General features: G+C 40.4%; 1 protein-coding gene across 1 annotated transcript; it reads right to left on the bottom strand.

Moving 5' to 3' along the window:
• Positions 1-1,282: 1,282 nt before the first annotated feature.
• Positions 1,283-2,661, bottom strand: LOC100260525 (RING-H2 finger protein ATL51). Its single transcript, XM_002266475.4, has one exon. The coding sequence runs from the start codon at positions 2,448-2,450 to the stop codon at positions 1,434-1,436; it is 1,017 nt and encodes a 338-aa protein (XP_002266511.1). The 5' UTR covers positions 2,451-2,661; the 3' UTR covers positions 1,283-1,433.
• Between the last annotated feature and the right edge of the window lie 13,911 nt (positions 2,662-16,572).

Raw genomic sequence — 16,572 nt, 5'->3', positions numbered from 1 at the left:
GCATCAAAAGATATAATGGTATGATGATATTTGAGTCTTGTATACTTTATTAGATTTGGGTTATTTTTTCTTTAAAAGAAGATATAAATCTCTATTAACTATTTTTCTATAATTACAAGCCCAATTCCAATAATTTTCATCACAATCTAAAGAGGAATTTTTGTCATTCACCTCTATAAATGAGACCTACACCAAAGTGATGAGCCTAGAAAAGCATGGTCACGTGTGATGCTATGGATTTGGTGTTACTCTTACCTCCTTGTTTGGTTCCATTTGTAAATAAGGCCAAAAAGTGAGTGCACTTGAAGAACAACTTATAAACACGAAACGAGGTTATAAGTAGATAACAACTTTCAATTACAAAAGAAAGAATTGAAACGATGGAAGGTGCTCAAATCCAAGTATAAGAGCAAGTGAAGGAAATGTAAAGTCAAATGATGTAAATGATGCAACATTTCCAAATAATGCAATCTTCTCTTTGAGGTTGTTACATTTCCATGAGATTTTTTGGTACTCTATAATGTTTTGATATCCTCATTAAGATTGTTATGTCTTTATATTTTGGGGTACTATATTATGTTTGGATATCATCTTTGATATTGCAACATTTTTTTTACCATATGATCTTTGATTATCATCTTTGGTATTGTTATATTTTTTAAACGACAATGAAACTATTTGTTTTCTTCTGAGAACGATGCTTAAGTTGATGGAATAATGCACAGGTTTTTGAGAAGTTTTTTTTGTTTATTTTATATTTTTCAAAAAATTGGGAAAATGAATTTTGTTTTTAGTCATGGTTTCAATATTAACTATGACCAATTGGTTGCTTTAGTCACAGTTTCAACATTGACTATGATCAATTGGGAAAATAACCGTGACAAAATTTATCTATGGTCATCGTTTATACAATGACTGTGATCAAAAGTCCAATATTTTTCCTCAGTTTTTTTTTTCACATTAATATATCTAGAAATTTGGCGTTACAACTTCCAAATAATCATGACTAGAAGCTATAGTCACACCACATTTAGCGATGCTTAGTCACGGTTTTAAAGAATCATGATTATTAGTTTTAAGTACAATTTTACCCCTTTTAGCCGTTATGACGACGTGACTAAACGTGTTACCTCCTGTAGTGAATGTTAGTGACAATGGTTAATTTGATTTTAAATTATGGACATTTTCATGATGCTTTAATTTATTTTATTTAGTTTTTTGGTTGCAATTGTGCAACAAAGACTGCACCGAAGTGACCATAATCAACAACACCAATCCAATTGATTAGAGAACCTCAATGTTTTTTGGTTCACTATCTCCTTTGGCATATAAATACTTATACAATACATGTTTTACTTTTCCTGCACTCAGTTACAAAAAGAAGAAAAAGGTAAGAAAGAAAAAATTGTTATATACTGTTGGAATTATCAGTTTCAATTGGGAAAGACACAAGGACTTCTCTTTCCATGTCTTAGGGGCATGAATCTCCCTGTCGAAATTGATCTCCTCATGGTCACAGGCATGGCTTCTCTTTCGTTCATATTCTCCATTGGGAAGCATAGGCTGTGATCTTCACTACTATGCAGTATGTCTGGAATTGCAACATGAGCTTCACATGAAGAATCAAATGAGATAGACCTTCGAAGTAACCCTTCTTGTCTAATTTCAATTGTGCTTTCTCTTCCTGCTGAATTCTCCATACCTCTATGAACTTCAGAAGTCGCCTTGGGAGTATCATCAGTGACTTCAACCCTGACAACAGCCTCTCGTCTAATAGTACCACTCTCTAAATCATGGATTATAAGAAGGGATCTGTTTCCAGACTGAACTTCAAGCGCAGATACCATGATGTTAGGGGGTACGCCCTGTGTTGCCTCTGATAATTCAGGCGGCAAAATTTTGGCTGATCTAATATCAAAGCGGCATAGCGGACAGCTGGAGTGAGACTTCAACCAAGTGTCGATACAGGGGAGGTGGAAAGCATGGTTGCACTTGGGCAGAAGTCTAAGGTTCTCCCCATCTTCGAACTCACTGAGACAAACTGAGCAATCCGTGCCTTCAACCACTCCACCACTTTTCTTGTACTTGTAGACTGTGATGGACTTGATAAAACCCTCCTCTAGCCCAGTCGATGCAACCTGCAATGGCTGATCATTAACCATTTCATCCTGATTCCCATTCCCCTCTGCACTTGTGCGCCGACCTCTTCTTCTTCTACAATACTTTGAGATGACTGTGAAGTAGATTACTAAAAGGAAAGCGCTTGCCAAGATCCCGATGATAGCAAGTATGAGAGGCGAGAAGTCGGTACCAGAGTCATCTTCAGATGGAGGAGGAGGAGAGAAGATGATGTAGCACCACTGTGGGCAATATTCATTACAAATTCCTTGCGAACAGTCCCTATATCCATCATATGGAGCCCAAGGATCTGAGTTGCCCACAGACCCCATATGCCCAATTCCAGTGATCACCAAAACTTAGCGACGACTGTTCAAATCTTCAATATCCCTTTTAATCTACGCTCAGATTTTCTTTGAAAGAAGGGCGGTGCTGTTTGGAATAAGAGAGAAAGTAACTTGCTTTTTAAAAAAAGGAGGGGGGCGGAGAGGGTGGTCTTGGATGAAAAGCGAAGGAAAGCAAGGGAAGTGGGGGAGGTTGATGTGTCTCTCTTATCACATATTCTCTCCTTTTCCTTTAAATAATGGTGTGTTGACTAAGTAATTATATATATATAAATGTCGGTTGCATTATAATCGAAGTGATAAATCAAAAACTATCAAAGAAATTAGTAGGTGCGTGTAGGTGAATTAATTCTAAGTTGGTTGTGAAACACAACCACATTTTGTATGCCAAGTGTATCAATAATATGTTAACAAATCAATAGGTCGGGACAAAAACCTTATTGGTCGACTGAAATGAGGTTTGGTAGCTTGCACATCGGTACCTTAGTCATGAGTGTCTATTAAGAAATGTTTGCCTAGCTATCTCTTATTATTATTATCATTGTTTTTTTTTTAAAAATTAAATAAAAAATTGAGATAGCTTAGAAAAGAATCATAAAATAGTATAGACAAATAGTCATAACCAAATTACAACTTTCTCTTCAATTGGTACACCTTCTAAGGCTTGGGTCTTTTGCAAAAACCATGTGGGTCTTTAAAAATATATATGCGAAAAAGATGGTTATGACTCTTTTTTTAGAAATACCATATTTTATAAATATTTTATTAAATATTGTGTTTTCAAAATATTTGTTAAAGTAAATTTGTGCATGTAAAATATTTTTTTAGAAATATCATACTTTATAAAATATTGTTTTTTATATTTTTATATTTTTTTTAGAAACAATGCTATTTAAATTTTTAAAAAAAAATCCTCCAAGAGTTGGAACACAAGAAAAAAAAAAGTATTAATTTGATTTATAAAATTCATGATTTGGGTCAGTCTAGGGGGAACCTTACTGTTGCTTCAAACTTTAAATATTGATCATTAATTAATAAAATACAAATTGGAAGCATCAAGAAGCTGAAAGAGATGTGGACCGATGGTAATATTCTAATCTTTGCATCATTACCTATGTTAATTGAGCAATTTCAAGTAATAATTTAAATTAATAATCAAAAAGTTAGGTATAAATCTCTTACAATTTAAATTTCAATATATATATATATAGATATATACTAATATTCTAAAATCTCTCTTAAGAAAATGCCCTCATCCGCCATTGACTTCTCAGCCACGATAGAAGTTCTAAAAGGAAAAATCAAGGGAAAAAAAAAAAGGTGAGTATACCAATGAGGGTCACTATGTGGCTGAAACTTGAATAAGTTTTACCTTTTATAAATCGAATATTCAATTTAATGAAATGATTAGGCAATGTTTTTACTGTATTGTGATAATTTTATAAAGCATTTTGAATCTGAAACTGATTGTCACTAATTTTTATTTCAAAATGGAAGGGCTGCTTGAATGACATGCAATCCCTCAAATGGCAAATGGTAAAATTTCACTCATGCTATGGAAGGATGAGGTAGAGAGAGTAGCTCTCAACCAACAATACAATCATGTATTAAAACCTCAAATAATGATACAAATACTGAGGTGGTTCAAAAATAAGGAGTATTAGTGGTGTATGTTTTATGGGTAAATAAAAAAAGTTAAAATATTTAACTTTTTTTATTCAGTTAAAAGTAACATGTTGATATCAACTAACATCATTAAACTAAACTTATTGATAACAAATTTACTTTAATTACGTTAATTGATATCAACAAGTTATTTTTAGTTAGATATTTTGATTTTTTTTTATTCAATAAAAAAATAAGCACCATCTTATAATAAAAAATTGTGTACAAATAAAAATGATTATCAAAATATATATTCATATATATATTCATACACATCCATACATATAGAGAGAGAATATAGATAAATATAGAGAATATTGTTAAATATAATAAAACACGATAGACTTATTCCTTATATTTGTACTTAAAGATTGTTAAGATTGTTAAGATTGTTATAAATCTTTTAATCCATGTAAGATTGTTAAGTATGTTATAAATCTTTTAATCCATATAAGATTATTAAGTAAGACAAATATCTAGTACAAGCACACAGTTCCTATTTTTAAGCATCTAACTTTCAGAATTTTTTCTAATTGTGAATTTAATTTTGGAATAAATTTTTGCACATTAGGAGACCTAAGTGGCTCAACTCATCATAAAAAATTAACTCCTACTTTGTGATTTTAACTCTCTCTCTTAGTGGTTACAAGATATTGTCCATCAACCAACTCATAAAATATGCATCTTCTTGATGGGAAAAGATCCATAAGAACTAGAAAATTTCTTAGGGTATCTAGTCTAATAATATAAACATGTCTTTCCATTACCTTATAAGATGATTAATGTATAGACTTTTCGAATTGTATGCCCTCAAAACCACTTTTTTTTTAATATTTTATTTATTAATAAATTATTTATTAAGATTCTCATTAAATATCTTCAATAACTGTATTTGTTTTACTATATAAACCTTATATTAAAGTTTTAAGGGTTTGGATTCTAGATAACTATGGTGTATAGTATTTAGATGTCTATAAGAGTTCATGGTATCTTTAAAACTAAAGACTAATTTACAATAGCAAAAGAAAGCCAGTAATCTCTTATGGTTAAGTGTAATGTATGACTGTTGATACCAGGTCAACTGAGGATGGATTCCTCCCTTAGATGTGGTAGTGAAAGTCCCATTCCAGTGACGAAATCTGGGCTTTCTACTTCCTTGCACAAAAATGCCCAGATGGGTTGTCTGGACACACCCTCTAAAGCTCAAATCAGACTTTGGGAATGAATAGAAACCCTAAGAAAGAAAGAGAGAGAGTCAGGGAACTCATAGTGTCTCCCCTCTATTCTATTTCAGTAGGGTTTTTATAGTGTTCAAAGGTGGAGAAGATCTCAATAGTACTAAGCTAGCCCTTGTAGTGATGATTGCGTAGTAGTGATAGGGCAATCATCACATCTACAGGGCAGCTGGGGGCCGTGTTATACGACGCATCATGACACAACTTGTTGTCCTTTCAATCTTATTGATGGCCTGAGACTTGACGTGTCTATCTACTAAAGTAGACGGGAGGATGGGCAGCATCCCATCGGTCAATCTGGTGTCAGTTAGCCAAGGCCTTGCATATCAAAGAGGATTTGAGGTCACCAAGGGGATATGGTTTGCTTAGTGGCACAAATGGTCCGGACAAGATGTCTCCGGATGCCTTGAAGGTTGTCCGAGCAGTGATGAAAGAGGCGACACGTGGCCTAGTTGGGATGATGCCACGTGGACAAACGCATGGAAGTACTCATGGATGGACACGTGGGATAGGGCTCCCACAATGCCCCCTTCAACACGTGCACTTGTGTCCGAGCAAGGGTGGACGGGCTAAAATTGTCCCTTGAAGTCCCCCAATGTGAGTGAGATACATGTCAATTGCTTACAGGAGGGACACTTCCATCGAGGAGTTTTTGTCAGGCAACGTGTCGCTTCGAGGTGTGTTTTCTGACGACTTTCTTTTAGGATCCCTAGGGTTTTGGTCCTCCTAACCTTTTGGGATTCATTTGGACGATTTTTGCTCCTAGTGTCTTCTTTATTCCTTTCATTGTCTCCTTCTGCATTTTGCATTATTGCACCTCCCCGACGTTTATCTTCTCCGACAGCATTTGCAATCTGCTCGACTACAACTTCGGCAGCTATCCATCTTCCTGGTGGTTCCTTCAACGGTTACAATTTTGCTTTGGGGTGGAACTTTGTTTCTGACGGTGGTGCTTCTCTATTCTCAGGTAAGCCATTAATCCCTTATTTTTCTTCTTTTAATCCTGCTTAATTACTTTTTGGGATTGTTTATGGCCTTTCTGGGCTACGGTGGGAGCGTCGCTAAGAGTAGGATGTATAATCTTGGTGTCTTTTTGTGAAAAGGAGTCACTATCGATGGTGTTTACTAGAACTAGGGCTTCTTCTCCTTTGGGTTGTCATTTTAGGACTAGTGTTTAAGCTTTTTGAGTCTAGGCCTTTGTAGGGCATAGATAGGAGGTACCTTGAATGGGGTTAGCCCTGCAGGCAGGGCCAAAGTGTTCCGCCTAGCTATGGTCCTTAGGCCCTTGCAGGTTGGTCCTTGCACAGCTGAGGTACTGCTCATGAGTAGGAAGGTCGGATGACTACTTTCTAATGTTTGGTCGTTGTGTTGTGCAAGTCTTACTCGGCGCACCGCTTCAGAATGTCATCAAGAGGGGGTGTTGCTTCTACCAACGCGGCTAGTAAGGGTAAGAAGGGTGTCCAACCAAGAGAAAATGTTAGACGCACAGATGCGGAGAAGTCCATTGAACTTCTTACTGAATGGGAGTTCAAGGAGCGCTTTCGCATTCCGTATGGGGTGGTAATCAGCTTGATGGGTGGTGACCTAGTGTCAACTGAGAAGGAGCCCTTTTATATCATTGTTTTTATCAATGAGCAATTCAATGTCGGGCTCCGCTTTCCTCTTCCTTCCTTTTTCAAGCAGTTTCTCCACTTTACAAAGATTCCTGCTGCCTTCCTCCATCCAAATGCAAGAAGGGTACTAATGGGGTGTAGCATTTTGAATATGCTATACCACGTGGATCTTTCCTTGCTAGAGGTCTTGTTTATTTATACTATTAAGATGAGCAAGAAAGAGATTTTCAGTTTGTCCGCTCATATTCCATCCCTTCAATTGGTGACCAGACTTCTAGATTCTACTAAGGGCGTGGCAAAGGGACATGTTATTGTTTCGGGCCCTTGGGCTGGCTCATACGAGCATCCAACTCAAGAATTTGAACCTTGTCGTTCGTTGAGGATTTCAAGTAGAGCAAACTATTGTTCTCTTGTTCTCTCATTTATAATTATGAAATTGTTGTTGATGCACATTATTTGGTATATTACAAGGAAGAAGATGAGAGGTCGATTGGTAGAGTGGGTGGAGAAGGCTTCTTTTGATCTGTTGAACAAGTTATTTGTGATTTCTGCCAATGAGCGGCATCATCCGACCCTGCTGACCGATCAAAATTTGCTAGTAGTGGTCTAGGACTCCCAATCGTACATTATCTCCATCCTTCCTCGTTTTGCGCCTAGAGTGTTGGTACCCAACAAACACCACGTGTTAAAGGATCTCCCCTTCTACGAGGAAGCCCGGGCGGTAGACGCGAAGGCAAGGCAGGACCGGCTTGATAAAAAAGAGAAAATACATCAAAAGGGAACTCTAAGACAGGCTCCAAGCAAAGGTCCTCCTACCACTAGCTCCACCGCTCACCCCCCATTAAGAAGACGCTCATTCTTTAGTTTGCTGAGAAGGCCTTGGACTTATCTCCGTCCCCTTCTCTTTCATTCTCTTTAGAGATCGGCACCAACTAGGACTCAACCAGCTTGCCTTCTGTGAGGGACAATCCGAATCGGGAGTTTGAGCCAATGGTGTCTTACATCATTCTTGAGCCAGAAGAAAAAGAAAAATAGATGGCTCTAAACCTGAGGGTCGGTTTCAAGGAGAAGCATTGTAAGTGTCTTTCCAAAACACTTCCGGATGCACTTCCGCCTGATAAGAAGATCCGCCCAAAGGCTTTTCGTAAAGAGCCGGTTTCAAATGCTCCTACGGCGCAGGTGCCCCTTTCTAATGTCGTGAGATCCGGGCAAGAATTGGTCATGAGTTCTTTTGTTGAGAAGGACGTTTGCTCGTCGGAAAACAGGACTCTTGCAGCCACTCCGGGTGGCGACGCTACTCAATAAAGTGCCTTGTTTTATAGTGCTTGAGCCCCCTGCGCTAGGCCTAGATGCTCTGTTTTCGCTCACCGATCGCCATTTTGTTAACCTGCCCGGTGACCCTCCCATAACTGTCATGTCTCGCCTCCCCCATGGCACTTCAGAGTCTGTACTTCGGTGCATTGATCCAATGTAGCAATACACCATCGAGGAGACGGCAGAAGTGGTAAGGTTTACTCTCTTTTGCCCAAGTATACTTAATTTCTGGCATCTGACATCAGGTCTAATGTTGTTTTAGAGAGTGACTACTACCCGTAACTTGATATGGTAGCGAAGCTCAATCTTCAAACGGCTAGAGGTTGTGGAAACCATGAGGAATTTTCTTACCCAGAGGTTAGACATCGATGACAAGCTTCGCGCCTAGCTTTTGTGAATAGAGAGTGATTTGGTTGCCGTGCAAAAAGCTATCTCAGCCAGGGGTGTGCTGCTAAATAAGGTAGAGGAGGAAAGGAAGGCTGCGAAGGCTGAGGCTTACCGGATGGGAGATGAGAAGGAGGTTGCCTAGGCCAAGTGCAAGGACTAGGAGCAAGAAAAATATCAATTGATGAAAGAGCTTGAGGAGCTCCGGGTAGGGTTTGCTGTAGAGAAGGAGACATTAATTGAGGATTACCAGAAGCAAGTAGACGAGATGTTCTTCTTTGGCTACCAATGTTGTATGAGGAAGAATGGCATTACTCAATATATCCCTAGTTATCCTTCTAACGAAGAGAAGGATGCAACAGTTAGTGGCCCCGCCCAAGGAGACAAAGATTTGGATGTTGTTAGCCCCTCTGATGGGCAATGATTTGTACTTTTGTTCTTTTTCCTTCTTCCACTTGCTCTGTCCGGATTGTAATGACACTTTCCACTCATTAATACATACTCCTTTTTATTTTACTTGTGTCTTCTTACTAAAGCTTCTTTCTTTTTGTTCAACTTATTGATAGTATTGCTTCAAGTTAGATACATTCCATGGGCGAAGCAGGGGTGTTCCGTTTAGCATTTGCAAGTGGTAAGCCCCTAAATCTCAAGTCTTAGATATGACATCCCAGTTTTCTTGGAGTTTCCCAGCTCCTCTTTCCACTGTGTTTTCAAAGACCCTTCGGAGGACTAGGGTCCCAACTCTGAACATGCGTGGCTGAGCCTTTTTGTTGTAATGGGAAATGGCTCTCTGTTGGTAGGATGCCATCCGGATGGCCGCATTTCCTCTTACCTCGTCCACTTTGTCCAAATGTCTTTCAAGTTTTTGTTTTTTCATCTCTCTAGCCCTATATGGCTGCCTAAGCTGTGGGCATGCTTATCTAGGTTCGGATAAATACATCCATCCCATAGGCGAGGGCAAAGGGAGTAGTCCCTGTTGGTCGTACGGGTGTCGTTCGATAAGCCTATAAGACTTCGGGTAGTTCATCCATCCACTTTCCTTTGGCTTTTTTGAGTCTTTTCTTTAGCGTAGAGAGCAGGGTTTTGTTAGTTGCCTCTGCTTATCCATTGCTTTGAGGGTAATAGGAGGTTGAGTACAGATTTTTTATCTTTATCTCCAAACAAAAGGTTTTAAAGGCAATGTTGTCAAATTGTGGTCCATTATCAGCTACGATTGCTTGAGGGATTCTGAATCGACAGATGATGTTCTTCCAAACAAACTTGGAAACATCTTTGTCTTTGATGTTAGCATAAGCTTCTGCCTCTACCCATTTGCTGAAGTAGTGGGTGGCTACAAGCAGGAATTTTTCTGAGCAGTAGTGACGAGCAGGGGGCCAACTATGTTCATTTACCATTGCACGAATATCCAAGGGCTTGTGACTAGATTGAGGGCTTTAGAGGGCATGCGAGGAATGGGAGCATACCTTTGGCACCGATCACATCTTTTGACATAATTCTCGGCATCTTGTCTCATGGTAGACCAATAATACCCCTATGAGTGAGCACGATGTGCCAAAGTGTGCTCGCCGATGTGGTTGTCACATACACCTTCATGGAGCTCGACCAATACATACTACGCTTCTGTATCGTTTAAGCACCTGAGGTATGGACCCCCAAACGACCGCCTGTAAAGGTCGTCCCTTGTAAGCTTGTTTGCTTTCTTCAAGCAAGTCTCCTGTCCAGAGGTACATCTCGATCTCGTGCATCCACCCAACGCCTGTTTCACTAGTATTGCATACAGGTGTTGTGGCTATTGATGATGCGGCTTGCAAGTAGACGAGCAACAATATTGCTTCCTTTACAGGAAGGGTAGCAACTATTCCAACTAAGGCGTCAACTTGTACATTTTTTGTGCGGGAGATTCTCTTGATTGCCCACTTGCTTAATCTGTCCAAGGTAGCTTATACTTTTGAAAGGTGTTGAGCCATGCGCTCGTCCTTAGCTTCGTATTCTCCTTGAATCTGCCCAACAACCAGTTGGCAATCACTACATATTTCAAGCTTGGAAGTTGACAAAGTGAGAGCAAGGTTTAGTCAAGCTAGGATTGCCTCATACTCGGCTTTATTATTAGAGGCTGGGAACCTGAGCCGAATAGCCTGTTCGAATTGCTCTCCGATTGGTGATTATAAAAGTAGACCCATTCCAGATCCCAAGACCTGGGAAGCCCCGTCGATGTTTAGTATCCACCACCCCTTCTTGAGAGAGCCTACAGACTGTTGAAATTTCGGAGGGGTTCCAGCTATGAAATCAGCCATAACCTGCCCTTTCATTGCCAATCTGGGCTGATATTTAATTCCATACTCACTGAGTTCAATGGCCTATCTCATCATTCTCTCTTACAGGTCAGGTTTGTGCAGAATGATTCTGAGTGGTTGATTTGTGAGTACAGTCACCTGATGGGCTTGAAAATAGGGGCAGAGCTTTTGCACCGTATTTCTTAGGGCCAAGGTTGTTTAATCCATCTTCGAGTACCGGGTTTCCGTGTCAACCATCTGTTTGCTTACGTAGTAGATGGACCTTTGCTCCTTGTCTTTCATGCAGCGAAATAAAACGATGCTGACAACATAATCAAATACTGCTAGGTACATGTACAATTGCTCATCAGGTTGAGGGTTGCTCAAAATGGGTGGTTGTGTGAGGTAGCATTTAATATCCTCGAATGCTAGCTCACAGTCACTTGTCCACCCTATTGCATTAGCTCTTTGCAATGTGAGAAACAAAGGTCATAATTTGTCTGTAAATTGGGCTATGAAGCGCCCTAGCGCAACCAGAAAGCCTATGAGGCATTGCAGCTCCTTGTTACAACTTGGGACGGATGTCTCCATGACAACTTTGATTTGGTTTGGATTGACTTCTATCCCCCTTTGTGTAACTATGAACACCAAGAATTTGCTTGCGTTGACCCCAAAGACGCATTTGGTTGGGTTAAGCTTCATGTTGTATCCTCTCATTAAATGAAAGATCTCATCTAAATGTTGGGCATGCTCACTCCTGGTTCTGCTCTTCACTACAAAGTCGTCAATATCCACTTCTACTATGCATCCGATTAGTGGTTTGAAGATCTTTGTCATCAACCTTTGATAAGTGGCTCCAGCGTTTTTTAGCCCAAATGGCATAACTCTATAGCTATACAGCCCATGTGGTGTTATGAAGATGATATTTTCTTCATCTGGTTGGCGCATAGGAATTTGGTGGTACCCAGAAAAAGCATCTAGGAAGGAGAGCATTCCGTGCCCGGTAGTGGAATCCACTATCTGATTTATCTGGGGCAAGGGAAAACTATCTTTTAGGCAAACGTCATTTAAATTAGTGTAATCGACACAGACTCGCCATTTTCCTCTATTTTTTGGGACCATAACCACGTTTATCAACCAATCGGGATACTCAACTTCTCTTATAAACCCAGCTGCCAGCAACTTGTCTACTTCAGCTTGAATGATCTTTTTTCTATCCAGATGGAAGCGTCAGACTTTCTGCCGAACAGGCCATGATGAGCGTATGATCTTAAGTCGATGTGAAGCTACGGATGGGTGGATCCCGTGCATGTCAGAATGTGTCCATGTGAAGACCTCTTTGTTTTGCTAAAGTATTCCTTCAAGGGCTTGCACCTCTTCTAGTGTTAAGAGAGAACTAGCATAGGTAAAGTGTTTTCTTCCTTCTGAGAGGTGCACGGTCTACAGGGGGTCAACCGTTTGAGGATCTCTCTCCGCTGGGCTTTGTAATTGCTATTGTTCCATCATGCCCGCTGGTTCCATGGGCGACTCGTTATCGCTGGCGACTCTAGAATCGCACACTACCTGATAACATTAGTGTGCTGCCTGCTAGCTTCCATAGAGGTCGACCTGTCCGTCCTCGATTAGGTAAATTACCATTTAGTGATATGTAGAGGGGATGGCCTTCATGCCATGTGTGCCCCATGATGGCATTGAAAGGGGACAAGTCCTCTACCACAAAAAATTGCACATTCAGGATAATTGGTGATAACCCGACTCTTGGTAGCTTGGCATGTAAGGGTATCAACAAAATTTATACCTAAGGTCCTTACACTAAAGTAGCAAAGCTACTATAGCATAGTGGCTCTAGGATCGAACACTGGGAAGGGTTTTTACTTTAACTGGTGAAGTTCGGAGGATGGAGTGAACTTTTCTTAATAAAAATTAGGTTAAGATGAAAACATAAAAAGATAAAGGTGTTGTAAACTAAACTAACTTGAAAATAGGTTAAAAGATGGAGAAAGAAGTTTCTCAAAGCTTTGGATAGCCATGCTTAACTCACTGTGTAAAAATGGAGATTTTGGGACTTTTCACCTCGAGTTGGGGAAGCAACTAAGGTGATGCTTACTTTCCGAACCGGTATGAGTTTAACAACTGAGTTTTAGTCCTTGAAAACTTACAAAAAGGGTAGCTAAACCTCATAAATGCCCTTTTAATGATATAGGTCATCTCCTCGACTTGCAATACAATGGCTCGTAGGAGATAACTAATGAACGTCAGTGGATCTAACAATAAGAATCCACTGAGACCAAAAGGTTATCAAGTATTGGCCATTCAAAGCAAGTCAGAGGGATTAAAAGCTTTACTTTGAATGAAAACATTTATGACACTCAGCTACTTACATTCATGGCTTGGAAATCTCCATCCTGACACGGGAGCTTCACATGGCATCCATTACTTCAAGAAACTAAAAGGTTTTAGCCTCTCATCCTTGGGGATTTCATCCTCCAAGGGTGTTTGGCTACTAAGAAAATGAGAAAGAAAAGAGAAAAGAAGCTTCTGAACAAAAGTGCTCTTATAACTTATAAAGTTACAGGTTACAAGATTTTGATATGAGGCTCTTCACCTCTATTTAAAGACAATAACAAGCTAAATTACAAGAGCTATTACAAAAGCAACCTATTCATTGGTTGATTACAAGGGTAAAATAGGTATTTACAAAGCTAAAAATCAAGCAAAATATCTTGGAGAACCGGCAGTGGAATAACATCAACAACGTCTCAAAACAGGGGATTCAAAGGAATTTCGTAATGTGCCTAAATCCACCTTGCGAAATTTTCGCAATGTGGGTCTTCATGGTGCGAAATGGCAAAATTTCGCACCATGAAGAAAATCCCCTTGCGAAATTGGCCATTTGACATGATGCAGTTGTCTTCCGAAGGCCATATCTTCCTCATTTCAGCTCCAAATCATACACGGTTTAAAGCGTTGGATTATTGACTTCCTAAGATTTCAAATGGTATACAGAATGCAAAAAATAGACTTCGGGAAGTGCCTCAAAAGTGCGAAAAAAGACTGAAGCTGTTTTCTTCACTCTGTTTTCCTCACTCTGTTTTCCTCTTCTCCATTGCTTGTGCTCGTGTTTCCACTTGAAATTCAAGCCTGTAATCGTCCAAAATCCTTGCTTAACTTGCCCAAATAGCTCCTCCATCAATTGGCATGCTTGAATCGATTCATAAGCTGATAAAAACATGTAAACTTGCCACAAAATGGTTAAAACCAATTACTAAGGACCTTAATGAATTAATTGGGTTAAATGAATATGATTACTACTCAAAGGTGCTTAAAACCATTATAATTAGGTCTACAAAATAGCACTTTTTGGTAGTAATCAATTGGCCCGGCTTAGACGGGCAACACAACATCTCCCAGAGAGTTGGTCGAAGCTCCATTGAATCCGGACTGTATTCATCTGGGATTTTGTAGAGTGGATGGTTTCAACCCCATCTATTTGAATGCGTACATCTGTAACAGGTCAGCTGAACTGCTTGGATCAACTAAAATCTGCCTTACATTGAAATCACTGATCCCTAGTGTCAAGATGAGGGTGTCTTGATGTGGCTGTAACACCCGGTTGGGGTTTACTGGGGGAAAGGTGATTACCCCATCTATTGGACGTATGCCCCCATCATCTAATCCGGGTTGAAAGGAGTTAACCAGCTCTCGTACGGAGGTGGCTCGAAGTAACATTTGCCTTTTCCATTTAAAGTTGTATTTTTCATCAATGGGCTCTCCATGAATGTAGTTTATTATGACTTTAGGAGCCGTTGAAGTTGTGGGGGTCGTGGTGGTCGGATTTCGGGCTTCATCCCCACGTTTTTCTTCTGAGCAGGCATACTATTTTAGATGTCCTGCTCTTATTAACTTTTCCACTAAGTAGTGGAGGCTTCTACATTACTCCGTGGTGTGGCCATGGTCTTTGTGATAGGCACACTTTCTGTTCCAGTCCCTCTTAGCCGGATTCGTCTCTATTAGCTCTCGCCATCTAAAATCAAATAGATCTTGGCTCATGGGGATGAGCTTGTCATATGAAATGCTAAGGGGGATGGGGTTGGCTTGGTTCGACTGTCGTTGTCTGTCTTGCCCCTTGTCTGTCTGCCTTCGTTGGCTCGTGGTCTTAGAATTCCCGACTAAGTCATTTCTGGAAAGTCGACTGGTAATCAGGACCAGATGAGTAGGTGCGTGGACATCGTCCTCAAGCATGGAATATTTGTTTGCTCCTTTGAACAAATCATCCATTGTTGTCGGAGGCTTCTTGGTGAGGGATTCAAAGAAGGGTGTACCCGGGGCAGATACTCCTTTTAAAAATTTGCAGGACGACATCCATGCTGTAAGATTCCACTTGGAGTACGGCCTGCCTGAACCACTTCACGAATTCCCTCAGTGATTCATTTTCCTACATTTTTATGTTCTATAGGGTACTGATATTTTGCTTATGGCATGCTGAGCATAGATATTGTCACATAAAGGCTTCCGACAAATCTCAAAAATTGTTCACGGAATTCATCGGGAGGCGGTGGAACGATGAAAGAGCCTAGTCATGGAGGTTAGCTAGAAAAAACTTGCACAACATCGCGTCATTCCCTATGTCAAGGGTCATGAGTTGCCTGTAGTGCATGATATAGTCAAATGGATCACTGGTTCCATCGTACTTAGAGAATTTTGGAACCATGAACCCTCTTGGGGGATCGTAGTTGATGATGTGAGGGTTGAAAGGCGTGGAGAACATGTCGTCCAGTCGCTTACTGACAAAGTCGGGGGGACCCTTACTGACCAAATCCCCCACTGGTTGTTGTACTGGCGGATAAAGGAGCCAACCAGTTATGGGCGGTGCAGTTGAGGGGTTAGGACATGCCTCCTAGGCTGTCACTATGTGTGGTTTTTCCCCCATGTCAGGAATCTAAGGCCCTAGCCTTGCGCGCATTACATCTAATAGCTGGGACTTTCTATTACGCCTCCTTTTTGCTAAGACACGAGTGGAATTGGAGCTTTCATCCTGTGGTGCGTGGCAGGCTGGCAAGAATCTTTGCTCAGGTTGCATTCCTTGCTCATTATAGAAGAACTCTGCATTCCTAGGATACATAGCCTCCTCGTTTTGCCTGGAGTTCGTACGCTGACTTCTAGGTTGTTGGCTACGAGGAGGGCCTGATGAGGACACTTGAATAAGCAACACTTCGTTCTCCTCTCTAAGTCTCCTTGTCTTATGGAGCAGGGCTTGCATCTGTCTCTCACTCTCACGTTGGCATCTTTCCATACTCTCGCACCAGTTGAAATAATCTTCGTTACCCATGGCCGATGATCGACTTTTGGAAAGTGTTGACATCTTTATTAGGTTCTCATAGATGGTGCCAAATTTGATACTAGGTCAACTGAGGATGGATTCCTCCCTTAGATGTGGTAGTGAAAGATCCCATTCCGGTGCCGAAATCTGGGCTTTCTACTTTCTTGCACAAAGATGCCCAGACAGGTTGTCTGGACACACCTTCCAAAGCCCAAGTCAGACTTTGGGAATGAATAGAAACCATAAGAGAGAGAGAGAGAGAAAGAAAGAGAGTCAGGGAACCCACAGTGTCCCCCCTCTGTTCTA

Source organism: Vitis vinifera, chromosome 15, assembly GCF_030704535.1.
Source record: "Vitis vinifera cultivar Pinot Noir 40024 chromosome 15, ASM3070453v1".
Lineage (NCBI taxonomy): Eukaryota > Viridiplantae > Streptophyta > Magnoliopsida > Vitales > Vitaceae > Vitis > Vitis vinifera.
Note: the sequence above shows the minus strand (reverse complement) of the source record. Positions and strands in the feature narration are given on the sequence as shown.

Excerpts from the sequence above, each read along its gene's own strand:
- LOC100260525 (XM_002266475.4), bottom strand. The coding sequence starts at position 2,450 with ATGGGGTCTGTGGGCAACTCAGATCCTTGGGCTCCATATGATGGATAT.